General features: G+C 37.0%; 1 protein-coding gene across 1 annotated transcript; it reads right to left on the bottom strand.

The window, feature by feature from the left end:
* Positions 1-19,858: 19,858 nt before the first annotated feature.
* Positions 19,859-27,101, bottom strand: Lum (lumican). Its single transcript, XM_076920061.1, has 3 exons — positions 26,962-27,101; positions 23,707-24,589; positions 19,859-20,708 (listed from the first exon to the last, which is right to left on the bottom strand). Exons 2-3 carry the CDS (start codon positions 24,566-24,568, stop codon positions 20,554-20,556), a joined length of 1,017 nt encoding a protein of 338 aa, XP_076776176.1. The 5' UTR covers positions 24,569-24,589; positions 26,962-27,101; the 3' UTR covers positions 19,859-20,553.
* Between the last annotated feature and the right edge of the window lie 390 nt (positions 27,102-27,491).

The raw sequence follows: 27,491 nt of genomic DNA, 5'->3' as shown, positions 1-27,491 counted from the left end.
TTGCTCTATATTTCAGACTAGCTGGCCAGTGTGCTTGTAGAATTCTGCTGTGTCTGCCTCCCACCTTGCCATGGCAGCACTGAGATTACAAACAGGTGCCACAGTGCCCAGACTTATATGAGTTATAAAGATTCAAATCAGATCTTCACACTTATGCAATGAGCACTTACTGAGCCATCTCTTCTGCTCCCAAATAGCAGTCTTTAATCAAGCAATACACAATGACCAGATTAGGAGAGTGATTTAGACTCTCTTTGGCACAGGGGACTTCTCTGGGGTTTATTCTGGTCATACTGCTTCCAGAACACCCACAGGTCACCTGTTGCAGCCTTCTCTATCTGACTCCAGTTTTCTGAATTTACTGTAATACCAGTAGTTTTCAAACTTCACTTGCAATACTTTTGCTTTGTGTGTTCACACAACACACACTTCTTAGGCCATAGACTTTTACCACACCCTCATCTAGGAGATACTCATTTAGCTATGTTTCTGTAGAAAACCACTGCACCCACAAAGCCTCAACACCAGTTAAGCCCATTCTATCCACAACTCTTTCCTAAGCTGAAATCTCTTTGATGATGGACATGCTTTCCTGTTTGTTTCTTTCTTTTTTCCTTCCTTCCTTCTACCTTCTTCTGTTCCTTTTTTCTTTCTTTTTTCTTTTCTTCCTTCCTTCTTTCCTTCCTTCCTACCTTCTTTCTGTTCTTTTTTCTTTCTTTTTTCCTTTATTCCTTCCTTCCTTTCTTCCTTCCTACCTCCTTCCTGTTCTTCCTTTTCTTCTTTCTTTCTTTCTCTCTTTCTTTCTTTCTTTCTTTCTTTCTTTCTTTCTTTCTTTCTTTCTTTCTTTCTTCTCAATGATTAGAAATGTGTCAAGACATCCTTGGTGCCTTTAAGAACAACAAGAACATAAATTCAGTCAATAGTTTCACAATTCTACCTTCCAAGCTAACTAACTTCATGCAGCCTCTACTCCTGACTTACATGTCTGTATTTATTTTGCTGCTCTAGGGATAGAATTCAGGCCTGGTCCATACTGGGCAAACATTCTATGGCTGAGCTTTGTCTTCATCTCTCTTTTCTATTTTAAGCACCGACTTTCTAACTCTTTTGTAGTGCAAGAAAGAGTTATGAAAAATGTTTATTAAATGATTATTTAATACTAATGATTGGCATATTTGTCCTTATTGCAATGGGGATTTTCTACCATCTAGACCTAAATGATTCAATTATATTTTTTATAGGTATTTTATTCTATTTATTTCTCCATTTTTTGGTTTGGCTATGTTGTTTTTGTCTCAGCTATTAAAGTTTAGGATAAAAAAATATCATTTAAAAGCAGCTAGAATGTTGTATAACATTTTTTCTGTTTATTGCCTTGCTTTGTAATACCTATTCCTATTTGACTAGAGATAAATCTTCCATGTTTATAATTTTAGATGAGATGTTGTTTTTGTTTTTGTTTTTTTTATTCAAAGGACCCTATTTTTAGAAAAAAAGGAAGAAGTAAGTTAAAAGGCTACAAAGAAGATGAATGCTTCATGTTATCTATGGTCTCAATAGCTACAAGTACTAGACAAATGTAATAAAATTCTAATTCCCTTGTGGGTGACTGTTGAATTTCAACTAACCAAATAAAATGGATTGTTTCTTTCTCTGCATTGGCTTTCTGAAGAGTAATGAAGATTCCAGAAATACTATGAATTTCATTTATTGAATTTTAGGAAATAAACAACACTGATATTAATACAGTGGATATTTCTCCACCCTCTATAATGGGGAGACAAGAACAAAGAGACTTCAATCGTGCTGTGAAGGTCTTCACATGAACACTTTGTTTTAAAATGAATTCTTTAAAAAGACATTTGTAAGAAGTGGAAAAAATTGTCAGCTGAGATTTTCCATATAAAAACAAAAATCTCATTGCTAGTTTTCACCTCTCTTAGGGTGAACAGATGTTTGTAATTTTGTATATTGTCTAATCTGATCACTCCTGTTAAATTTTTGTGTAAATAACACAAAGCAGGAACAAACAACCCATATCATTCAAGCCTTCTGGGAAGAAGTCCAAATGAAAGGGGTAGGAGTTGAGAAACTCCTTCAGGAAGTTCAAGAAAGGGAGTGAATTTAGAATGCTCATTTCTCTCTTTAAGTGACTTGGAATTTGATAATAGTCACAAATGGACCTAATAGAATTTCCTATTTGTGAAAAGTAAACAATGTGACATATAGTTGTTTGAATAAACATAAGCAGAATTTGTTTTAAATGTGGACAATATTTTAAGAAACAATCTGAGTTTTCTAAATTAAATCAACGCAAGTTGGCATTCTTTTACAAATAGCCATTATATCATCCCCAACTTCAGCATAAGACTGAAGATACAATAAGATATGGTCACAAGATTCAGACTATGGATCAAGCTAAGTGTGCATTCATACAATCATTAACTCACTTTCTCAAAAAGAAAAATCTGCAGTAAAAAGCCCATTCAGTGTCACTGTATCATAATTATTTTTAAGGCAATAAAAAGTAATAAAAAGCAAAACCATATACTAGCATATGGGATAAGAGTATAGCCCTTCTGATACTATTTTTGATTTTTAAAAGATTCATTTTATTATAATATTGTTGCGTATCTTTCTGTCTCTCCAGATTCATTTATTATAATCTCTGTCTATGTGTCTGTGTTTATCTGTGTATGTGTGTCTGTGTGTCTGTATGAGTATGTCTCTCTGTCTGTGTCACTCTGTCTCTGTTTCTCTCCATCTCTCTTTGTGTGTGTGTGTGTGTATGTCTGTATGAGTTTGTCTGCCTGTCTGTCTGTCTGTCTGTCTCTCTGTGTGTGTCTCTCTTTCTCTCTCATTCTCTCTCTCTCTGTCTCTTTGTGTGTGTCTATATGAGTATGTCTGTCTGTCTCTTTCTCTCTCTCTCTCTCTCTCTCTCTCTCTCTGTGTATGTCTGTATGAGTATGTCTGTCTGTCTGTCTGTCTCTCTCTTTTCTCTCTCTCTCTTTGTGTGTGTGTGTCTGTATGAGTATATCTGTCTATCTGTCTCTCTCTTTTCTCTCTCTTCCCTCTCTCTTTCCTCTCTCTCTCTTTTCTCTCTCTCTCTCTCTCTCTCTCTCTCTCTCTCTCTCTCTCTCTTTTCTCTCTCTTTCTGTGTGTGTGTTTATGCATTTATGCACTTGAGTACAGTGCCTGCAGAGGCCAGAAAAAGGTGATAAATTTTCTGGAGCTGGAGTTAAAAACCATTATGAGCTACCCAATATGGATACTGGAAATCAAATTCAGGTCCTTTACAAGAGTAGTATAAGTTTTTATGTGCTAAGCCATCTCTCTATATCTAGTGCTTAACTTTTTTAACCTTGCAGTATTTCACAATTAAAACATTTCTAGAAATTCAGCACAAATCACAGGGCTGTGTTATATGCGATGTTCATATGGCAAACATTCCATAGATTGTTATCTACAGGTTATGTTGATAGGACCTATTGATTCAGATGGTCTTATTCTCATTCTTACTACTTCAGGCTTTATGGATATGAGTAGATGAGACTGTGCTAAATTGTTTTATCCTTCTGAAGTACCGAGGTAGAACTAATACCAAGTTAACTTTAATATAAGCACACTCATTCCAGTTCTTTCTGGAGAGAAACCTGACCACTTGTGCCACGTGAGATAGCACTGGAGCCTTTGAAGTCACCTCTGCATAGGAAACTGGACACCCTGAGGAAAAACTGACAGCCTGGCTTTCCAAAGGTATTTTTTTCTGCTCTTAAAAACACAGGCTAGTATTGTTTTGTTTTGTTTTATTCTTTCTCTGTATTTGGCTGAAATTTTGTGGGAAGCTCAGTCATTTAGTTTATGAAGAGATCTTTACAGAAACGACATTGTCTTTTTTTCCACTCTAATCAAAGTTATTCTTAATATCTGTATTGCAATCACTGAAGAGAATTAAGGTAGAGAAGGGGACATGACAGGAGGGATTTTGACCAAGCCTACACATTTTATAGAAAAGAATTCTTATAGAGCAAGACTACTCTGGCAGAATCCAAGGTGAACTGGCAGGAGTTTGTGCCACCAAATATTTATTTTCCCCTTGTGCAGAGAATCACGGGTTTTACTCGAAGTGTCAGAGATCTAGAACAAACTAGCCACATGACCTTCTATGTGTTTCCCAGTTTTCTCCCAAGCTAGCAATTTCGTTTTAAATAATTCCAGCCAACAGACTGTAAATATTTTTACTGTTACGTTCCTGTACCTCTGCTGAGAGAGCTTTTGGTCTGCCAGCCTCGTACTTGCAAACTCCCCCACCCTCCTCACCTCTAGGATTTCAACTCCCTGCTATAAACTTTATTCAGGAATATGTGAATTATTTGGCTTTTCAAGTTTCATGTGAAAGGAATCACATTACTTTTGACATATGTATCCTATAAATGTTGGGGAGAGGGCCCACAGTATATTTAAACACATACCTTAAGTTTTGTCCTAAGTTTTCAGAAGAAAAAAGGAGCCATTTAAGCTCAGATAGTGAGGAGTGCCTTTTTACAAATAATTCAAACAATCCAATGAGACAATTTTTTACTGATTAAAAGAGGTATTTTTTTTTTTTTTTTTTTTTTTTTGCTATGAACGTACCTTTTGGATTTTCTGTGTCCTTGGAATACCTTTACCTTGGAGATTCCCCCCCCCCCAAACATTTACTGAACACAACACCGTTTTTCCTTTTACACAGCAAAATTGGTAATTTCAAATTAGCTGAGCCATTAGGACTGCCAACTGCCACGAAATCAGAAGTGATTCTACAGGTCAAACTCAAATAGAAGACATCATGCAATATATAAGTCACTGATGGGTCTCTGTGCAGTCAGCAAAGGTACCAAGCTTCTTAAAGTCACATTGACTTGATAAGCGTACACGATAGAATGACATCACTGAACCACAATAAACCACAGTGAGTTACTAGACTACAACTATGTAGCTCCTCTGCACTGAGGACTGCAGGGTGCGGTGAACATTACAAAGGACAGGGTCCTGCTAATAGGTTAAGGCCGAATTCTACTCCCCAGCTATATACCTCTGAAAAGGCTGCTTAGGAAAACTTTCGAGGAGAGGTCCCTTCATTTTTTCTCCTCTTCCGATTACTGAGCAGGAGCAGCAGCAGCAACAACAACAACAACAGAAAGCCAGGCACACATTTTTAATACCTAATAGGAAATAGGTGCAAAGCCTCCCCGTATCCTCACTTAGCAATCCTGCATCTTCATGCCTTCATTTTTCTGATGAAGCTACTCGTCCCATGATTCACCCCTAAAGCATAATTGAGCAATATTCACCCCTGCATATACATCAATGATACACTCCCCATAACCATAAAACCCTGTCCTTTCATTCCACTTTAACACAAAGGTACACTCCACAAACCTAGGACTAGAAACCACATTTACTCTATGTTTGTAGTAGTCAGTGTATCAGCATAGTCACTATAGGCTTTGTTCCAGATCCCAGGTTTGGGAAAGGGGGCTGCTGTATGCCTGGCCCATCTCTGGCACGTCTGCCAAAAACTTCAGAGAAAACCCCTCAATGTATGGACAAAGTGAAGGGCTGTCAGATGATATCCAGAATAAGAGTGAGAACAACTCTGAAATCAGTTCAGAGCCAAGGGGAGACTTGAAAGTTTCACTCTTTCCTGTTGCTCTTGCGCGAAGTCATGAGAAGGGTCTGCTTTTGTGCGTACTGACATCTGGGTAGCTGATAAAAAGCACAACTCTCATGAGGCACAGATGCTTTAACCCCACCCACTCGAGTTCAGCCACTGGCTGCTTCTCAGCCTGCAGAGTGCTGATAGCAAGAGTCCTTTGGCTTCCATATTCCAAGAACAAGGAAGTTCTGTCCCCACTATCCAAAGTGACCTCATTGTAACTCCATGCCTCAACTACAACAAGGAACTCCTCGCCAGGACTTGAGTTTTCACAAACGGTTGTCTAAAACAGCATCGCCTTTAGGGAGGTGTTACTTCCTGACCATAGTTTATGTCAATGCTGTCATGCTTGAATCCTCATAATCACAATCAAGCAACTAGTAGTATAATGAGATAAAAACAACTCTCACCAACTAGCAAAGCCAAAGCTTGGCAGATGGGCCTCCCTGGGGTTTAAAGTTCCCACACTGAAGAACCTCCAACACTGTGAGAACAATCAAGAGTGGATCATGAAAGGCCAGAGTGTCAGAGTCAGCTGACTTTTCTTCAGCAAGAGGATAGGTTTACTGCCCAGGCTGGGATCAGTCATTGAAGTTCAAGGCTCCTAACTGAATGAACAGTGAAAAAGCACCCTCCTGCACTCCTGGCTCATCCAAATTCATGTGACAATATACATAAGTGACATGTTCTGGGAAAATCACACTAATCAAGGAAGAATTACAATTCAAAGCATGGTTCTATCAATAGCAAACATCAAATGACAGACATGGCTGCCACAGAAGACAGCTTATTGAGCTAGCTACAATGCTGGCACCATTCACACCTATTTTTCTAAAAAAAAAAAAAAAAAAAAAAAGTTCAGGGAACATTTGGCTGAGCAGAGTTTCAAAGAATTTTACCAAAAACAAATAATGGAAACACCAGGCATGAGGATCACTTCTTCCTATAATGTCTTTACACAGTTGATCCACAGTGCAAATCTGGAGTCATGGTACAGATAGAATTAAGACCTTCAGCAAGAGTACATGATGTGCAACTACAAAACTAAACAAATCTAGCTAGTTCACCACCAGCAACGATCCGTTTGCTCCATCCTCATCAGCAAGGTCTTCCCTCCTTCAAAAGCTGTTCTTAAATTATACAACAGAATATGCATATTATTATTTTTATATATAAATAATGTCTTAGAACAGTGTTGGTCCTGGGTAGTGAAAGGGGAAAAATGTTTGTAAGACATGCAGTATTATCTGATACTTTAAGTTTGGATGCTTAAAAACCATATTTGTTTAAAAATGGAACCAAGTGGATACTAAGTTTCACTGCTATTCTCCACTGTCCAAAACGGGCCTTAGAGTCCGAAAAGGAAAGACTCGATCTGAGCCTGGGAAGAGGCAGGGCTGGCTCATCCCGTGCGGTGCCGTAGGTCACCTCTGCCAGACCACTGACAGCTGCCAGAGACAGGTGAATCAATATCTCCTTAAGTCACACCAAGAGGGTCTAGGTCAGTAGTTCCCAAATTAGGAGATTCCAACACCTCCCTTTAAGCCATGAGAAAAGCCTTCCGTGTAAGTTTAAAAATAGCGGGGTCCCTGATGGAGAAGCTGGAGAAGCGACTGAAGGAGCTGAGGGAGTTCCAGCCCCTTGCGGGGAGCATCAGTGTCAACTGTCCAGACTCCTGGAGTTCCTGGGGACTGGACCACCAACCGAAGACTACACATGGAGAGACCCATGGCTCTGGCCGCATATGTGGTAGAGGATGGCCTTGTTGGACATAAGTGGGAGGAGCGGCCCTTGGGCCTAAGGGGCTTCGATGCCCCAGTGTAGGGGAATGCCAGGGCTGGAAGGTGGGTGGGTGGGTGGGTGGGTGGAATACCCTCATAGAAGCAGGGGGAGGGGAGATGTTATGCGAGTTCTGGAAGGTGACCTGGAAAGGGGATAACATTTAAAATGGAAATAAAGAAAATATGCAATAAAAGAAAAAAAAGAAAATAGAAATCTATTACTGTGAAATAACTCACCATCAAAACATTCCTAACTAAGGCAGGACACAAAACTACAGCAACTGCATCTTGCACTCTTGAAGCAGGAAACTTCCATCTCTGTTTAAGGCCCTAAGTACTCTGGTTTCTCTTCAGATCTTGTAAATCTTTTGCCTTTCACCTCAGTGATTCTTAAAGTCTGGACCCCTCCAGTGAGTTAATCAAGTTTCATGTCATTAATCCCTGATTTTGGAAGTCTTCTTTTGTAAATTAAAGAGGAAGCTTAGCCATCTGCCCTTCCATCAGGGCTCAAGTATGGGCTGGTTCAGAGCCTCCAAACGCATCTCTGTACAAATTTGCTTAATATTTTTATTAAACTGTAGCTATCGCTCTTAAGCATTTTCTTTTTCCCCTTGCTTCTTAGGTGAGCAGATCGTGCAGCAGCAATACTCAAAGGCATTCTGGGATGTTAGAATTGCCTAGAAAAGACTTACTGGAACTTTGGGTGGAAAGCAAGTTCATGAAGGTTGCCCTGTCTTTCTTGTCTGAAATGCAGCCCTATTGTGCTTTAACATTTAGAACTTTCCCTGGCCTAGAAAAGGGAAAAGAACGAGTGTTGAAATCCTGACTTAACACTGTTGCCAGTTGGCGGCATCGAGATTGTAACAAAAAACTTGTGTTTTGTTTTGTTTTCCTTGCCGTTTTTTACCAGATGGGATTTATCATAACAGTCCACTTCTAAAAGGCTCTTGGCTGCAAATAGTGGAGAATATAGACAAAGTGTCAGCTCTGGGGCTGACAGGATCCCGGTTTCTAGGCATTGCATCTGTGTCTGGGGACGTGGAAAAAATAAAACTGCAAAAAGTACTAATTAGTTGTTACCATTAATCACTAATGCTCATTTCTTTGTTTGCATGACCTTATTTTCCCTGAACAGAAAGAAAGGAAACTCCACTCTTTTCCCAACTGGCCCAGCACAGCAGATGTGTTGGCATAGTTAGCAGATTGCAGTTGCAGGTAGGATGGTTCTTTGTGTCCTCCAAACCTAGCACACATTTTTTTTTTTTTTAATGCATTGACCACGATAATCACTTGACTAAGAAATAAACACCTCTTCTTGAAGAAAAACACCTCTTCCGTAGAATTAATGTTCTAAATGTGTTGCTAAGACATGTGAAACAAAAACTAATGAGACAAAATAAGCAAAAATCCAGCTTTAGGAATTGTTTGGTTGGTTGTCCGTTGTTTTATAAAATATCTTTTATTTTTCTCTACCTAGTTACTTAGCATACCAAGTAATTAGGTTTTCTTTGCAACCTGTTTTTTTTTTTTTTAAAGTGTGTGTGTGTGTGTGTGTGTGTGTGTGTGTGTGTGTGTGTGTGTTAAGTATTGTGTAGATATACGTATATGAGAGTTACTGTGTGAGCTCAGGACAAGCTTAGGCTCTGGTGTTTACCTTCCACCTTGTTTGTAGTCATTGTTACTGTGTGCTCTGTATGCAGGCTAGCTAGCCAGGGAGCATCTGAAGATTCCTCTCTCTGCCTCCCATCTCACAGTAGAAGCAATGAGATGACAGAGGCAGACGCATGCTACCACATCTGGCTTTAAGTTGCTTCTGGGAACTTGATCTCTGGTCCACAAGCTTGCTCAGCAATGGATTTATCTACTGAGCCATTTCCCATGCCCTTGTTATCCATTTTCAAACTGGGTTTTACAAAGAAGTATTTGTAGAAAGGATGATTTTTCTGTTTTTCGCTTTTTTTTTTTTTGTTTGTTTGTTTTTTTTTTTTTTTTTTTTGGTAGTTTACAAATTTTGTAGAAAGGCACATATCTTAGTAGCACTGTATTCATTATCATATTCCATTCATTGTATTGTGACACTTGTAAGAAGAAAAAACAGCATTCTAAATGATTACCAAAACAACAAGAAAATGTTACTTTGTAGGACGTGCAAATTAATTTTTTTAGTGGTACCTATTAGATGTTTTCCAATAATTGAAGGCAAACACGATGATCTGCATGTGAGAATATGCTATTCTTCACCCCAGTAACAAAAATAATAAATGATCAGTAATGGAAACACACAGGTCAGTGTAAGTTACCATAAAACTAATCACACTGAAGTGGTGCAGAGGAGGTGCACTGCAGGAGAGAGAGAGAGAGAGAGAGAGAGAGAGAGAGAGAGAGAGAGAGAGAGAGAGAGAGAGAGAGAGAGAGAATGAGAATCTTTGTTGGTGTAGGGAGTCCTGCAGGAGTCCATCACCAGGAAAAAGGAGCTATCAAGGATGAACACTGCAGTAAACATAGAGGTGCATTGGTTTGCATCTAGGGTTTCTGAGTTTCCTGTTTCTCAGTAGAAAAATGAAGAGCAGCAGAGCTAATAAGGTCCTGCATAGGACATCCTACTTCATGTGTAGTGTCTCTGAACAGTTATAGAGTGGGATCAAGTTCCTGGAAGTTGACTGGGCAGTTTAGAAGGCATAGAATGAAGGATGATGAGGAAAGAAAAAACAATCAAACATGAGGCATTGGCCAACTGTGCTTGTGCAAGAAAATACATAACTAAACTCTTCTCTGTGATTCCTGAGTTATGTTTATTTGTGTTTCCTACTTACAGATGTAGTTGAATATAAATACTATAGGACTATACGGTAAACAGAGACCTACAGACCTACATGCCTGCCATTGTGTCACTGTGTAAGTTAAACCACACAGAAATGTTAAGCCTAAGAGCTTTGGGATCACCTAGTCCATCGTCCTTTTATTTTTTCCAGATAATTACTTAGCTACACACCCACAGCCAAATCATGATGATTACCCAGGCCTCTGTACTCTCCATTAGTGCCCTGATTCCATTGTGTGACATTGAGCCTTCAACTAGGAAGCTATTTCATTTTCTTTTAACTCTCCAAATGTGATAAAGTCTTTTGGAAAAAAAATCATTAGAGTTTAAATATAAGTTATAGAATTTACTATCTTCATGAAGTCTGGTTCGGTGATTCAACTCCCCTGAACCATAGATTTCTCGGTTGTTAAATGGGCATGGAGAAAGTCTCAAATGACATGTGTGACTGCTGAGATGACGAGACATGTGGTTCTTTTTTTTTTTTTTTTTTTTTTTTTTTTTTTAGCCCAAATGTTAATGATTAAAATAATTTGTGTATATTCCATGAATTGAATGATCTTATCAGTATTCTCTGTGTTTATTATCACAGTTTGTGTTGTGTAATGCTTGGTGAGAGAAATGAGGAGAAGGGAAAGGAAAAGAAGTCAGAGTAGGAGGAAGAAGATGAAAAGCAGGAAGTGGATTGGAGGAGAAGGATGAGAAGGAGGGGTTAAAAAAAAAAAAAAAAACACTGAAAAAGAAGCCACCATAGACAGAGATTCTACACAGAATGAACAGCCAAGCCTTCAAATTGTGTCCTTATTCCAATGAAGAGGTACAAAAGGTACTGATGGATTCTGTCTTAGCTAAGGGTTTAAGGGTTTCTGTCCTCTCATGAGGAAGATTGACTAACGCTACTGGACTTGAGTATCAGCTCAGCAAATGTTGGATGAATTTACTTGGGAAACAAAGGAAGCATTGAACTTCTATAGTTACAGAATTATCTGGAACCAGGCAGACTGCTTCTGTCTAATATTTCATCTGCGAGTAGAAAAATTGGATACAGTTTAAAAAAGGGGGCACAAAAATAAACTCCTTCTCCAGTGCTGGGTGCAAGACATCTATCATGGTAACAAATAGCCCTGGAACGTCTCTTGAAGTTTAAATGAAATCAAACTGCACTTAGCTTTTGTGCCTGGAGAGAGATAAAGAGTCTAGAGATAAGAGCAAACTCAGAAAAACTCTGTTTGAAACTGAGACTATTCCAAATATATCTGTTGCATAAAGGTAGGCTGCAGTTACCTGGGAATTACTTTCTGGCACTTGTGGGGGTTTCTTTTCAGGTAGTTTATTTCAGCTGATCACCTTTGTGGCATAATAACTCAAGAAGTAAAATAGAGAAATAAAGGTAAAAAATTGGGTTTCTTCTTTTGTTTTTATCTGTATTAGCTTTGGAAGGAAGTAAAACCTAAGACATCCAGGAGAACTATAGCTATCATAAGGGAGACTGTAGCCCTAGGGAAAGCTACAAACTCATGAAAAATGACCTTGAACCAAGATTCAGAAGTCATCTTAAATTCAAACTCAAAAAAAAAAAAAACTCTCTCAAGGAACTTTTAAAATATATATACCAAGAAAATCTATGAATATGTGCACCAGTCTCTGAGAGTGTGGTGATTTTCTTATGCCTATCATATTTTTTCTTGGTGATATATTGCATTAGCATTTACTAGAAAAATGTGTGCATGTATGGTATATACATAAATAATATGTATATTATGGTATGTATAATGCCATATATATGTATATAATATTTATATTATGGTATATGTATACACACACTATATATAGTGTGTGTGTATGTGAGATATATATAATCTCACATACACATATATATTGTGTATATATATATATAGTATATATATATATATATATATATATATATATATTGTGTGTGTGTGCATATATATATTGTGTGTGTGTGTGTGTGTACATGAGTTTATTTGGGTCTACATGTATGGTAGTCAAAGGTCAACAGTGGATAATATCTTTCTCTGTCAGTCTATACCTTATATTGTGTGATAGGTCTCATGGATTCAGCTAACCTGGGAACCTAGTGTTCTCTCAGGTCCTGTCTGTCTCCAGCCCTCCAATGCTGGGGGATACTGTTGTACTAGTCTGTATAACTTTCAAGTGGGTATAGAAGTTCCAAACTCAGTCACTTTACACTTGTGGCTCAGGCGTTTTATGCCTTAAGCTATTTTTCTACCTCACTCAAATTTTATAAACTATATTTTTTTAAACTCTGATCAAAAAGTTTAGCAAATGCCATTTGTTTTTCTAGTGTTTTCATTTCTTAAAATCCTCCTTAAAACAATTCTTGGCAAAAAAAAAAAAAAAAAAAAAAAAAGAAAGAAAGAAAGAAAGAAAGAAAGAAAGAAAGAAAGAAAGAAAAAAAAAAGAAACACATTGGCATTTCCAAGGCTAAGACATATGAACACCTCCACATGTCCTGTGAGCCCTGAAATCATTGGCCTTGCAGTTGCTGTCGTGGGCAAATAAAGGTCATTGTTTTCTCATAACAGTAAAATTTGAAAAGTAAACCTACAATTAAGATGTTTTTACTCAGAATTCATGATCGTTTTTTATAAAAAAAGTTAAAATGAAACATTTATCCCAGATGGTTTCTGGGGAAATGCCAACCAACAGAAATGGGAGGACAGATGGGTGATTTTGGCAAGTGAGTTGACATCTTTGAGTAAGGACTATAAAATCTGGGATAATTCCAGTTTAACTAACTCCACAGAAGAGGGACCGTGCTCCTGGGAACAAAATACATAGGCTTGGTAGGAAGGGCTGATGTGTCTGGCTTTATCTGTCTGGGAGACACAGCTAATCAAAGAATAAACAGTTCATAATGGACAATTAGAAAATCAGATGTGCATGGTCTCTCTGTCATCTACCTGCAGTATCCTTTAAGACCAAACTGAAGTTGACCAGGAATCTACAGGCCACCAAGAAGAGAATGAAATAAAGGGCAGTTTCTGAGTCTAAAGCTTTGTTCATTGATGAAGGAATTCAGAAAGGAAAGTTATCTAAAAATGTGCAGTCCATTTCCTTAAGTCTTGATAATTCCTGGTGCATGATAAAAACTAACTCACCAAAGTTCCTGCTAAGAACTAATTCTAAATTTCCTAAGAAGAGGGCACCAAATCCCTATAAAAATTCTTGTAAACCACCATGTGGTGGCTGGGAATTGAACTCGGGTCCCCTGGAAGAGTAATCAGTGCTCTTAACCAATGAGCCATCTCTTCAGCCCCCTAAATGAGCACTTTTAAAAATTTTGTTTTGCAAATGATTAAGAATTCAGACTTTGTATCTTATTTCTACAAATAACATCCTTTTGAGTCAGGAAGAGTTGGACTTACAGATAGGGGTATTTGAGAGATATGTTCAACTCAGAATTCTCATCAGTTAGGAAGGGAGAGAAAAGCCTAGTTGGAAACCTTTGAAGTCACTAATGTCAGATTAACTGAATTTTCTCTTCTGGGCTAACAATAGAGATAACGAGAAATAGAGTTTATATACATTTTGGTCAGTAATCATTAAGGTATTATTGATTGGATGGGAGGGATAAAAATTAGCAGGTTGACTGTGAGATATAGTATAAAAGAACCTTAATATAAATAACAGACCTAACACATGATCCAACCACCCCACTTCTGAGAATGTACATAAATATTTATAGGATTGCAATGAGTACTTCCCAGGATATTGGCATTCTTATGACCACTTATTCATTATTCATAATAGAATCATGTTCATTGGTGGACACATGGGTTTCTAAAGTGGTCAAAGATACATAGTGAAATGTTAGCTAAACAAATAAAAAGCAGAAAAAATCCAACCATTTGTAATATAGTCAATAGAACTAGAAGACAATCTACTAAATGTAGTGTTATTTATTTATAGAATCTAACAAGCAAAATTTAAGATGCAAAGAATTAAGAATAACAATCTCCAAGATTAGTCATTAGACAAGGCTAACATTTCATGGTAGAATAAATAAACACGGAAATCTATAGCTCAACATGGTATTTGTAGTTAATAACAGTGTTTCTCAACCTGAGACATGACCTCTTTTCAGTCATGTACCAGATATCCTGTATATCAGATATTTACATTATGATTCATTACATTCATAAAATTATAGTTATAAAGTACAACAAAATAATTTTATGTTTGAGGGTCACCACAACATAAAGAACTGTATTAAAGGATCACAGTGTCAGGAAGGTTGAAACCAGTTATAAGTCATATACTTGAAATATTGCTAATATGGTAGATATAAAATGTTCTTGAAACAGAAACGTCTAAGAATAAAAGTTGATAGGTGTGTTAATTAGCTTGATTAATCCATGATACATTCTAGATGCATATGTGTTTGGAGTTTATCAATTGTCAATACATATAATTTTGATAATTATACCAGAGAAACATATTGAACAGATAGAAATGAATGGTCTCAGGAATTAAAATAATTTTAAGTATTTATTTAAGGTTGAAGAGAGTGAACAAAGGAGCTCATTGGGCTTCTGAGAAGATGCCCAGATCAAGACCTGCTTTGATAATGTGCTCTCCTCCATCATGTAGTTACATCAACTCCAGTCAAAAGCCACATTTTAAGAACACACAAGCAAGCTCTGTTTTGTCATTGCTTGAAACATGGAATGTATAGACAGACTTGTAAGCACATTCCAGCCCCTTAACCGTAAGAGAACTTATTGAGTGAGAATCTCCAGGTAGAAAATATAGATATAGTCACAGTGAGTGTTAACACTTAAAAGGTGTCTGACCCTACATATTGGCATTTCCTCCTCAAGAAGAGGAATGTATCTTATAAATATCTATTGAAAATGATTTGTGTGGGGTAATCCTATTTTCTTTTTTTCTTTTATCTCTGAGAATACATTATAATCATAACATTCCTCTTCCCACACTTTCCCATAGAGCTCTCTCCACTCTTCTTCAAATTTGTGAACTCGGTTTTTATTAATTATTATTGTGTACATACAAAAATATTGTTTGCATTGTTGCAGACATCATAAAATGTAACAATCAACAATTATGTCGTAAAATATAATACCAATTTAGGGAGCATAAGATTTTGTTAATCAGTTTCAGAAAAGTAACCCAAGTAAGGGAAGTACTACTAGAGTAGGAAAGTACTAGAGTAGGAAAGAGGGTTGGTGCTTTTTTAATTAATTAATTAATTAAAATGTATCTACAGAAATACACACAGAGAACATTTAGTAGAATGCAAATCTGATGTTTAATTTTAATTTTATAATAAAGAAATTTTATTTTATAATCCAAGGTATTAATCATATCTTAATATGCTACATGACTAGACTTATAAAACCTGAAAAAAAAATGTCTAGAAAGGGCAACTAGGACCAGATCACAAAAGACTTAGACATCCCTATGTCTGCATCACCCTCTGAGGAGCCCTGGTCATATCCAGAAAGCAATGACATATCTCAGGTTAGTTTTAAACGGTAGATAAGCATGAAGCAGGTTTCTGCATTGGAAAATGCTCTATGGATGATGACATCGGACTAAGCAAGATCTGTCTTCATTCTTCCAGATGAATTCTAGCAAGTTTTAAAACTGATACAGAGCAGTAGAAAATCATAGCATGATATATAAAATGCAATCCAGAGCACTTGGGGCTCACAGAAATCTTCAAATCATGGAGCATTTATTATTTTGATAGAACTTCAGCTATTACAGAATACAAGATATAGTTTGAAGACATAAGGGGTAAATATTAGATGTATTCAAATTTAGTCAATATTTAGGCAAATGAAATCTGAGAGAGGACCTGTTATACAGGGGGCCTAAGATTGTACAGTGATTCTCCACAAACAGGGCCAATGTTGAGCTTAGACAGTGAGATTAATATGCATAACTCATCTACTGATGTTACCTAAACTTTAGCTTTTCTTTTCATACGTTGTGTTTTCACCTCATATATATTATCAAGAAAATCTATTGGTTGTAGAATTTGATAAATTAATATCTGGATATCTTTAAATTACATTCATATTCACTTTATATATTTTCAACATATCTAAGTGTCATTCTTATTTTTGCCTATTTTAAGTTATTGGATTAAAGTTGATTTTTGGTCCCATTAAAAATAAATACCATGTTTTCTACTGTGAGTAACCAAAGAAAAGAATCAAAGGCCATCATTATGACAAAAATTATAGCTTTGGAAATACTGAACCCCAAACTTAAAAGGCCATAAGCAAAGAATTCAGTTCTTTGTAAACCCAATCGTTCAAACCCTCCAGTATTTCTGAAAACCTAGCTATTACCAGCAAATGAACTTTTAACTAAGAAATCATCTTTCCTCTGGCTCATTTAGTGGTTTGTTACTCATGTATTTTCTTATACTTAATAGAACATTAGGGATATTCACAAACCTCAAGACCAGAGAACATTATAGACTTCTCTGCTATAAAGGCCTAATTTTCAAATGGACATCTTGAGAACAAAGAGGGAATTTTCTCATTTTTCTGCTTTCCATTTAATTAAAGGACCACAGTTAAGAGTTTAAGTAAATCCAACCTAAGGGTGGAAAAGTCTTTATGCATCAGAGATTTGCTCCATTCATGGGAAAATTTATTCCAAAAGAGATGAAATAAAAACCACTGTTTGAGTCAGCTAAGACTCTCTGTTACCATAAATTCATCTCTCTTTTGATCAATTTCCATTGGTATCTTCTTGAAATTTCAATCAAGTTGAACTTGAAGGCATCTTTCTTGCTTGAATCCAAACAGGGTAGTTGCAAAGGAGAAGAATTTCCTCAAAGTGACTAAGCATCTTAGTTCAGTGGCAGTTTCTAATTTCAAAATTAAAAAGTGTAGTGTATATAAATATTCAAATGGTTTTTACTCTCATTTGTGTATGTTATGAACATCTGGCTCCTTTCCTTTTTCATGGTTTTCCATGAAAAAAGTATGGTCTATTTTTTTTATGGTTTGAGATTTCACTAGCTTAACCATGGGATCACAGTGAGTCTCTGTCTTAAGAAATAAGAATCACTCCTCGATCCTACTTAGAAGGAGTAACAAAATGCTCAAGGGAGTAAATATGGAGCCAACAAAGTGTGGGACAGAAACTGAAGGAGGGGCCATCTGGAGACCATTCCACCTGGGTATCCATCCCATGTGCAGTCACCAAAGGTAGATGCTGATGTGGATGTCAGGAAGAGCATGCTGATAGGAGCCTGATATAGCTGTCTCCTTAGAGGTCTACCAGATTCTGACATATTCAGATGCAGATACTCACAGCTAACCATTGATCTGATCAAGGGGTTCCCAATGAAGGAGTTAGAAGACTGAAGGAGCTGAAAGGGTTTGTGGCCCCATGAGGAGAGCAATAATACCAACCAACCAGAGCTCTCCAGGTTCTAAACCACCAGCCTGGGAGCACATAGGGAGGGACCCATGACTCCATCTGTACATCTAGGGGAGGATGGCCTTGTCTGGCATAGGTGGGAGAGGAGATCCTTGGTCCTATGAATGCTGAACACCGAGTAGGAGGGGGGAGAGTTCGAGGGTGGGGAGGTGGGGGTGAGGGGGTAGGTGGGGGCACATCCTCATAGAAGCAGGAGAAGGGGGAAGGGATAGGGGGTTCCTAGGTGGTGGGGGGAACGGGGTAAGGGGATAAAATCTGAAATGTAAATATAATATCCAATAGAAAAACAAAATCAGAACAACAACAACAACAAAAGAAATAAGAATCACACAGAGAGACTGTTTTAAGATGCTAAATCATATGCTATGTACCTTGCTGAGTTTCTGTATCTGGGGCCAGCACAAAGCTGGTAGACATTAGACATTTTTAAAAAACATTATCCTACCTGGGGCCATAAGAAAAAAAACATGTGACTGTGTCTGGCTTTTTCATGCTGAGGACACCTAAAACTGGCCCCACAATATAGAGAGGACTATCCAGCTCTGCATAGAGATTACATCCAGGCCATGATCTGTTAACTCTTTCAGATGCTTCTACAGGGAACTTTTTTCTTGTATTTTAATTTTGCTTTTGTCAATTCAACCCAACTCCAAAGAGAACTGCTGATTGACATTATTGCCTTATATTTTACACTCACAAATAATACCGTACTTTGATTTAAATTTTGGTTCTTCTACAAAATAGATTTATTGAAGAAAAGTACGTTTTAAGTTTGAACCAAGAAAGGAGTAGAATAATCACATTTTAAAAGGAACTTGACTCTGCAGAGAAAGGACAGGAGACTAACAGGTACATAGTCAGCTGATGCAATATTCTTTGTACTTCAGTCTCAGTGGTCCAGATTCATTAGACAAGTTGTGAGTTACAGGACACTAAAACATGAAGTAAGTTATTTCCATTGGTTTCATGGAATCACCATATTTTAGAGACATACATCCTTTTGTTTTGGGCTCATACACAGTGGGTACTAAATGAATGTAGTTTTGATTACCTTTCACTAGCTAAGAAACAAGTTTTACACAGAGATGGGGAAGAAGATGCAAGCACTCACCCCTAACCAAGAAGCTGTCTCCAATTGGTGATCATTCACAAAGAAAAAAAATAGTATTTTTTCAAATGGAGTCTCAGGTCTACAAACCGCACATAAGGGCAGACTCAATACCCCACAGTAAATGACCACCACAAAACAAACTTAACAGTATTTTTGGAGGACTTTGTTGTTCTTTTGTGTTGCTTTTGTTTGTTTTGTCTCATGTTTTCTCTAGGCTGTTTTCTTTTCCTTTCTTTTTTTTTTTTTTTTTTTTTTTTTTTTTTTTTTTTTTTGAAGCTTACTGGTCTTTTGCTTACATATTACTGTTTCTGATTCTGTGTTTTTATGGGCTTCCTGTGTATGCATGTCTGCTTGTGTATGTCCCTCCTGTGCTTTTACTTTCTTTTCATTTTATACACACACACCACACCACACACACACACACACACACACACACTGTTTTGTTCTATTTGTTGTTACTTTTAAATTTACCTAATTGTTTTCTAAAGACAAAGGGAAAGTAAGCATGTATGAATGGGGAGTTAGAAAAAATCTGAGAGCATATTAGGGGAGGGGGCGTAACCAGAATATACCCTATAAAAAAAAAATCTATTTACAATTAAAAAAATCAAACCACAAATGAAGTGAAGTGTGTGTGGTTTGTGTGTGTGTGTTGGTTATTCCTGGGTGGACATGGAGTTACGAGAGTGAATATGGTCAAGATACATTGTGCAGAATTCTCTAAGAATAAAAATACCTAAATATAAAAATAAATTCTGGAAATCTACTAAACAGAAAGAGAGAAAGCAACAGCAAAGCTTTAAGGTTCCCTGGATACAAGCAGTTATTTTCCTTAGTGATGCTAGAACCAGACAAACTGTGGGAAGCTCTATGATTATACAAATAAGATACGACAAACTGGGGCCATCTTGGAATGTGCTTTCTCTCCTTTATGTGTTTTATAAGAGATAAGATTTTCACAAAATTAACCACCATGATGCCATTTGCATTGTTTTATTTTGCTATCAGCTTGTTAATCATAACATGCAAACAATTAAAAAAGAACATACACATGACAGAGGAAAATGACTCCATTAAATGTTAATTAAGAAAAGTAACCATTACTTTCATTAAGTTTCATTAAGTAACCATACAAATGTTTACTGCAAACTATCTTTTTTTTTTTAAAGTAGATGTGGCTTCATTAATTTTCTTTGGTATGTTGCAAATTTCTGGTTTTAAAATACAGAGTCTAAATTTCGGCAAAACAAACTTGACATGTCAAAGATAATTTGGAATAGGATAACAGACAGCCATGCATATTTGTTTCATGTTTTTGAAGTCATTAATGTAAAATGTGGGGACCATAAAAACTTGGCTGATCTCCATGCAATGTGGAAAAAGGCTTCATATCATCTGAACATAGAGCTGTAGAAAACGTTAAATTTACAAATAAAGACTTAACTTTAACAGGTTTTGTGTGTCTGTTCTCACGATGAAATAGGCCTGCTTTTCATCTTTTAGTTTAAAAAGTGGTAAATGTTCACAAAACATTTCCCTCGTTAATTAAAATCCATGAAGTAATACCACCACCAACAAAAAGTATATTGTGAAAATTTTAACACATCCCCCAAATACCCAACCATGAAGTACTGCTCCAGAACATACTCCAATGTATTGGAATGAGATGATGTTAATTAAGGGTGATTTCATTTGCTACACGTAGACACTCATACATGTCAGGGGGCAGACTGCTTTGAGTGAGGTGATTGCCATCCAAGCGCAAATGCTTGATCTTGGAGTAAGATAGTGGTCCCAGGATCTTACAGAAGCTCTTGACATCAAACTCTGCAAATAGAAGAATAGAAAAGCCCAATCATCTTTCATTGTGCTATCTTGAAATTACCATTTTGAAAAAATACCCCATGAATGATTTGTTAGCAGATAGTCTATTACATGTAGAAAGTCATTTTTCCATGTTTTTTTTAAAATAAAAACAACTGAGCTTATACTTCAGTCTGCTAAATTGGCACTACAGTATTTAGTAAACACTAACTAGGATGAATCAAATAAATTGTTCAGAAAAAAAGAATTTATTTAATTTTGATTATAAGGTTTAGAACAACACTCGACTAACATGAAATGTTTAGTCTGACCTGAAAAAAAAATATGAATTATTTGAATGACCTCACGAATGAAAAACTCATCCTTGTTTTTTCCAGCTAAAATGATAGACTTGGTTAAATGATCACTAAAAAAATTTTCCATCACCCACACTCTATGGCAGAGAATCAAAACTCCAAGGCATAAAGTAAATCATTCAATGTGGAGCCAGTGTTACTTGGTGGTTGAGAAGCTGTGACAAGCAAGAACTTATCTAGTATTTAAATAGAAACCAAGATTATTACTAGAGCTATCTATGTTGACACAGGTCAATTTGGACTTGTCTGGTCCTTGGATTGCTATTTTCTTTCATTCCCAAACTCTAGCAAGTGATAACAAATAAAACTCAAGTACATTGTTCTCTGGTCTCTCATGATGCTTATTGAACAACGTTTCAGTGTAACTCTTTGGTCTTTCTATTATACTTGTCTTTGAAAAGGTATGATGTAAAGAAAGAAGAGGGCTTTAGGTCTTCCTCTTCAGGCTATCTCTACTTAGCTTGAGAAGTTGGAACTCTCAGCTGCCCCCTCTGTCTGATATAATGTATTGCTTTCAGTGAGTTGCAATAAAATTATTCAATTGTTCAAAGCACATTACAGTATATCAACACACAAAATGCCCTCCATAATTGCTGATGTCTTTTTTAACCTTTTCACCATTCTTTTTTTTTTTTTTTTTGATTTATTTATTTTATGTATAAGTACACTGTCACTGTCTTCTGAGACACCAGAAGAGGGCATTGGATCCCATTACAGATGGTTGTGAGCCACCATGTGGTTGCTGGGAATTGAACTCAAGACCTCTGGAAGACCTCTGGAAGAGCAGTCAGTGCTCTTAACCACTGAGCCATCTCTCTAGCCCCCTTTTTTCCATTTTTAATACACTTCATCTGAAGAAGATAAAGATTGACTTAGGTTAATTCTTAGTCATCAGACTGGAATAGGGATTACTGTTTAGGGTTGTATATAGAAGCCCTATAGTTTTCCAGGGCTGGGAGTGTGTTCTTCATTTTCAGATGTGATGAGCCACAGGTCAAAAATAATATTAAAATTTGTGTAGAAAAGTACTGTGAACGTTTTTATTGCTTTTGTCTCTGAACATTATAGCACATGACTCGTAGATAGCATCTCAATATTATTGAAAATAATAGTTTGTCTATAGAAGATTTTATGTACAGGAGATGACATGTATAATGTTATATGAAACTATTATAGCATTGATATATGGATCTTGAGCATCTGTAGAGTTCAGGATCCAAAAGAGTTTGAGAACCAATTTTCCAAGGTACCAAAGGTTGTGCCTTTACATGTCCGTAAAGTTATTAAGTGTAATGTTCATTGTTAAGAAACTGATTTAGACTGAGATAACTGCAAATAATAAATGCAATCATTACTCAGAATAATTGTAGAACATGAACTGTCACATAACAATCTTTAAACTATTAACAGTTGAGCCAGTAGAATCATGACAGCCTGAACAGTTTATCTTCTAACAGTCAAACGGTTCCAAACCTTGCTTTGATGGATTTAAAAATACATTTCAAAATCAAGTAGATAGAATAGTGTTTATGTCACCAATCACAATCTCCTTAATGAAAATGTATAACCCAGGAGCTACGTGAAATTAAAGAAACACTGCAATGTAGTCACAATGTCCCATTTAATTTTTTCTGATAGCAATATTTTTATCTTGGCAAGGGATGTGAACGTTTCATTAGAAAAAAACAAGTTTAATTTGAATAAACAATGATTGCTTTATATGTGAAATGGTGTTTTCCACCTGAATTTTTTTCACGTTTCGGTGGACGGACACACTTCTGTCCCCAATTTTATTAAATGGTAAGGCTGGGATTGAATGGTTTAATTTCCTGCCTGATTTCTTATCTTCTGAAGTGAAGTAAGCCGAGGAGGATGGAAGCCCTCAAGGAGCAGATCAAGTCCAGCTCCATCATGGAGATAAATAAAAACATAAAATACAGCAGTACCTGAAGAGAAAGAACTGTGTGTTGCTGAGGGAGAAATGAAGGGCTGTACAAAGGCTAAGGGCTCTATAAGGGTATCTTTTAAAATAAATAGATATTTGAAACCTTTGTCAACATCTTTGCTCCCTCCATCTTCCTTATGATGCTCGGATCACATACACCATATCAGAAAAGAGTGGTGGTGTTGGCCATGTTAACAGAGTAACTCACTGAACCTCAGAATGTCAGGGGAGATGGGACCATATATGTTTGCTCTGAGTCAGGCAAGTGGGAAGATGCTTGAGAGTCTGTGCTTACTGCATGTCTTCTGAAGGTTTGCTTCCTTTCTTCTACTGGATGCTGCCACTTTAATAAAGGCAGCAGGCAATTCTACACAAGGAACCATCTAAGCAATAGCCGACAAATATTAGGAGATACCACATCATTGTCAACTAGTTTCAAATGATATTGATAGATTTAATGAAAGATTCTACGCTTTAATGGCTCTTGGTCTTGACACTCTAAAGAAAGGCTAGGAACGATTCAATGTATGACTGAGCCAGAGGTCCATATTTGGATTTTGTTGTTCTTTTAATTCATTCTTTTTACATTATGGAGCCTAAGTATTTTTCACTCAAAGTGTTTGATACCAACTTTAAGTATATAAGTTAACATTAATATATACTTTAAGTATACCAAACACAGGGGCAGCTTTATACTTACTTTCAAGTTCATTGACCTGCAGGTAATAGTTCTCAAGGTTTTCATTAACTGTTGGTATAGTCTTCAGCTTATTATAGGAGAGATCCAGCTCAAGCAGGGATGATATGTTAAATGAGTTCCCAGGTATTCCACTGTCAGCCAGTTCATTGTGAGATAAACGCAAGTATTGCAGCATAGTGAAGCGCTTGAAATATTCATCAGGAATGTTGCTAATCTTGTTATTGTCTAGGTAGAGAGTTAGAAGAGATGTTGGAAGATCACCAGGCAGCTTGCTCATCTGATTGAAGCTCAAGTCAAGGTACTCTAATGACTTAAGACCTTTCAGAGAAGCGGAGACGGCATCCTCTTTGAGCTGGTTGTGTTGAAGGTAAATGAAGGTTAAGTTTACCAGCCCGTCGAAGGAGCCGAGCTTGCTGATCTTATTATTGGCCAGCTGCAGGTCTTGCAGGGACTTCGGAAGTGGACCGACAGACTCCGTCAGGTTGTTGTGGTTTATATGCAGTTTCTTCAGTTGTTTCAGCTTTGAGAAAACCTTTCCTTTTATCTTGGAGTTTTCTAGAAGGTTGTGGTCAAGAATGAGCCACTGCAGATCGGTTACATTCTCGAAAGCCTTTTCATCAATATGGTCGATCTGGTTATTCCTCAGGTAAAGGTACTTGATGCCAGGAGGTACCATTGGCACACTTTTCAATTTAAGATTATCACAGTACATGGCAGTTGGGTAGCTGTGGGGACAGTTACATTCTGGTGCACAGTTGGGTGATAGTTGCTCATACATGAAGAGAGGTATATCATAATCATAGTATTGGCCACTGACACTCCCGACTAATGCCAAGATAAGAGAGAATGCACATACATTCATTTTCAGCAAGTCCCCTGTAACCTAAATAAAGTGGAAAGGAATCATTACAAAATAATATAAATTTCAAGAAAAAAAAAGTTCAATTTTCATTAAACTCATTAACAAAGTGCATTTGGTCATTACATTTTTAGTGCCTCCGAAACAGCGTCTTCACTGCTATTTAAAACTTTCTATTTAAGCGTAAAGAGAAGGCAGAGGGGAGTGTGGGGGTTGGGGGCGGGGGAAGGCAGGAGGTGTTCACACCTTTGGGTGGAAACAGGTTCCAGGTGTGTACGCATGCGCCCCCTAGTGAGTATGGCTGCCAAATGTTTTATTCTTTGTCTTCTGATACTTCCTTAATTGAAATACCAGTCAGGATATTTCCTGGTGACACTGTCTCACACAATGTTAGAAACCCTATTTAAGAACATTCCCCAAGCTAGAAGAAATGAAACTCAGAAGACAACTGGAAATTCCTTGGTACACTCTGCCATCAACATCATTAAAATATCTCATTAGAGAGATCCGAACTGAGAGCAGGGGCAGTCTGTGGTTTTCCTTGAGGCAAACAGCCCTTACTGCTGGTGAGGCAGAAGGGGGAATAAGCACATTCCTTTCAAGGAGTGTTGTTATTGTTATGGATTCTGAGGAAAGGGGGTTGAATTCTTAGATGGATATTTACATTATTTGCAGCTTAACATTCCATGCATTAAAATCCACTGAAAGCTGTATCTGACGCTAATATTTGGTAAATTAATTTTAGAAGAACAAATGTTTACTCAAAAGGGAAATGTCAGACAGTGTTGGTTTTCAAATCCAAGCCGAAAAGGTTACCAATTATATGAAAAAAAACAAAAACAAAACAAAAAAAAAAACCCGTTCTGTCCAACTTTTAAAAATTAAGTCCTTTTCCCTTTGAAATAAGTTCATCTTCTTTGTGCCCACTGTAAGGTGGCATGATTTGCTATTGCAGATTTTAGTGTCCTCACAATGTAGAAGCAGGAGAAGGCAGAGAATGAGACAAAACAAGAATAAGATAATAGTGATGTTGGCATCATGCACTGTGTGTAAGGTATTAAGCTGAGAGTGTAAATTCAACATATTCCCTGATAGTTATTTTCACATAACATGTTTCTAAGATGAGGATCAATAATAATTCAGTTTCAGAGACAAGCCAGCCATTTGCAAAAAATAAAGCTAGAACATCAGAGTTGGGAATCACAGAATACATTGTAGGAAAGTCCGTGTTCCTGTGAGAGAAATAGCATGAGGAGAATTCACATTCAGATAACAGCCTGCATTGCGTGATATTTTATGTAAATAGTGTGAGACAAGCTTGGAGCCTGGAGAGGCTGGGAGAGCATGTGTTTTAAATATGCATACTTTGCTTTAGCTTACAATCATAACAGACACCAGGAAAAGAAAAATTGAAAAAGAATTTATGAAAGATTTACTAAAAATGCTAACATCAGATACAATCACAATGCTAATAAATTATCCCCCCATCATGATTCTGATGGAACTTTTTAATTTAGTAGACAGGATTAGCCCACAGCCTAACACTAGGAACAGTAATAGAATTCCTCATAGTTTTCTGCACATTAATGATACAAAATCACATAAATGAATCTATTGGTTCATTTATATTTTGACATTTTTATGGAATATGCATAGTAACAAAACTTTCTTCTACATTTCTAGCAAAGCAAAACCTAACAGTGTGAATTCAAAGCGACGTTGTGAACATATACTGTCTCCTCTGTGAGGGTAAATCATACATTTGGCCCCTACTTTTCAAATACCTCTGGTCCTAAAAGAAATGCTTTTCTGGAAAAAAAAGTAAATTGTTTCGCAGAAACTTTTAAAAACATGTTCCTTAAGGTGTATATCCCAAACCACAAATCTTTAAAATGAGCAAAACACGAAGAAGCCACTCATACAAGTATCTAAGTTCTCCTGCTAACGTTTTATAACTCAGAATGTTTATTGCGACCCTGTAACAACATATTTTATTGCAAAACCTCCTGCCTGCTAGTGCTTTTTCTGCCCCAATACTAGCTTTCAACAATATAAGAATACATAGCTAATTAGCATAGATGGTCAGCTTTTTAATTTCTATACTTCTATACTGAAAGAGTGTCGAGTTTAACTTTTTTTTTTTTTTCATTGTAACCTTGGAACATTTTAAATTCCCCTTGCTGGTCAATCTGGCACACAGAGTGAAATTAATCCATAAATGATGGAAAACATATTAGGTAAAATGTGAAAATAAATGTTCAAAACTGTCATTGAGTAGCAAGTTGGCAAAATTCCTCTAGATCTTTTTTTTTTTTTTTTTTTTTTCCTGTTGCTGTTAAAATTAAACACTGTCCCCAAGAACAGCATCCCCTGGGCTATAGTATAAGAGCACTTACCTTACTCTCTTGACACTGTTTCTGTTAATTCCTTAAACAGACGGCACTGTGAACAAGAATCCACTAATATATGCTGTGAACTCTGTCAGGGTGGAACTGGCTGCCAGAGTCTCAGTGATACAAGAGCTGAGGAGGGTGGGGGGACCAGCCCAATCACGCCAGCCTCTGGATGATGTTAAGTCACTGTGGGCTTTTGTGGTGTTGCCTCTGAGCACGCTTCTCTCTAACGAAGTGCAGGTGGACAGAACAGAGCCTTTCCCTATGGAATCCGGGAAAGAGAGAGATGTACTTTACAGGATCAAACCCCCTAAGGATTGAGCCTGATGCAAATGAGGCAGTTTGGAGTGAAAGTGTTTCTGCTACAAACTTCTGTATCTCTGCGTGTGTGGTGGCAGTTAAGTGTGATCTGCTCAGCCAACTATTGTGCTTCTCTGTAAAGATCTCATAAATCACAAACAGAGCAAGGAATCTCAGGAAAATGCAAATGAGCACCGTCAAAGGAACCGACTGCTTTTTGGCCATCTCTCTTG

The sequence above is a fragment of the Arvicanthis niloticus genome, chromosome 22 (genome assembly GCF_011762505.2).
Source record: "Arvicanthis niloticus isolate mArvNil1 chromosome 22, mArvNil1.pat.X, whole genome shotgun sequence".
Lineage (NCBI taxonomy): Eukaryota > Metazoa > Chordata > Mammalia > Rodentia > Muridae > Arvicanthis > Arvicanthis niloticus.
The sequence above is the reverse complement of the archived record's forward strand: the minus strand, read 5'-3'. Positions and strand labels throughout refer to the sequence as shown.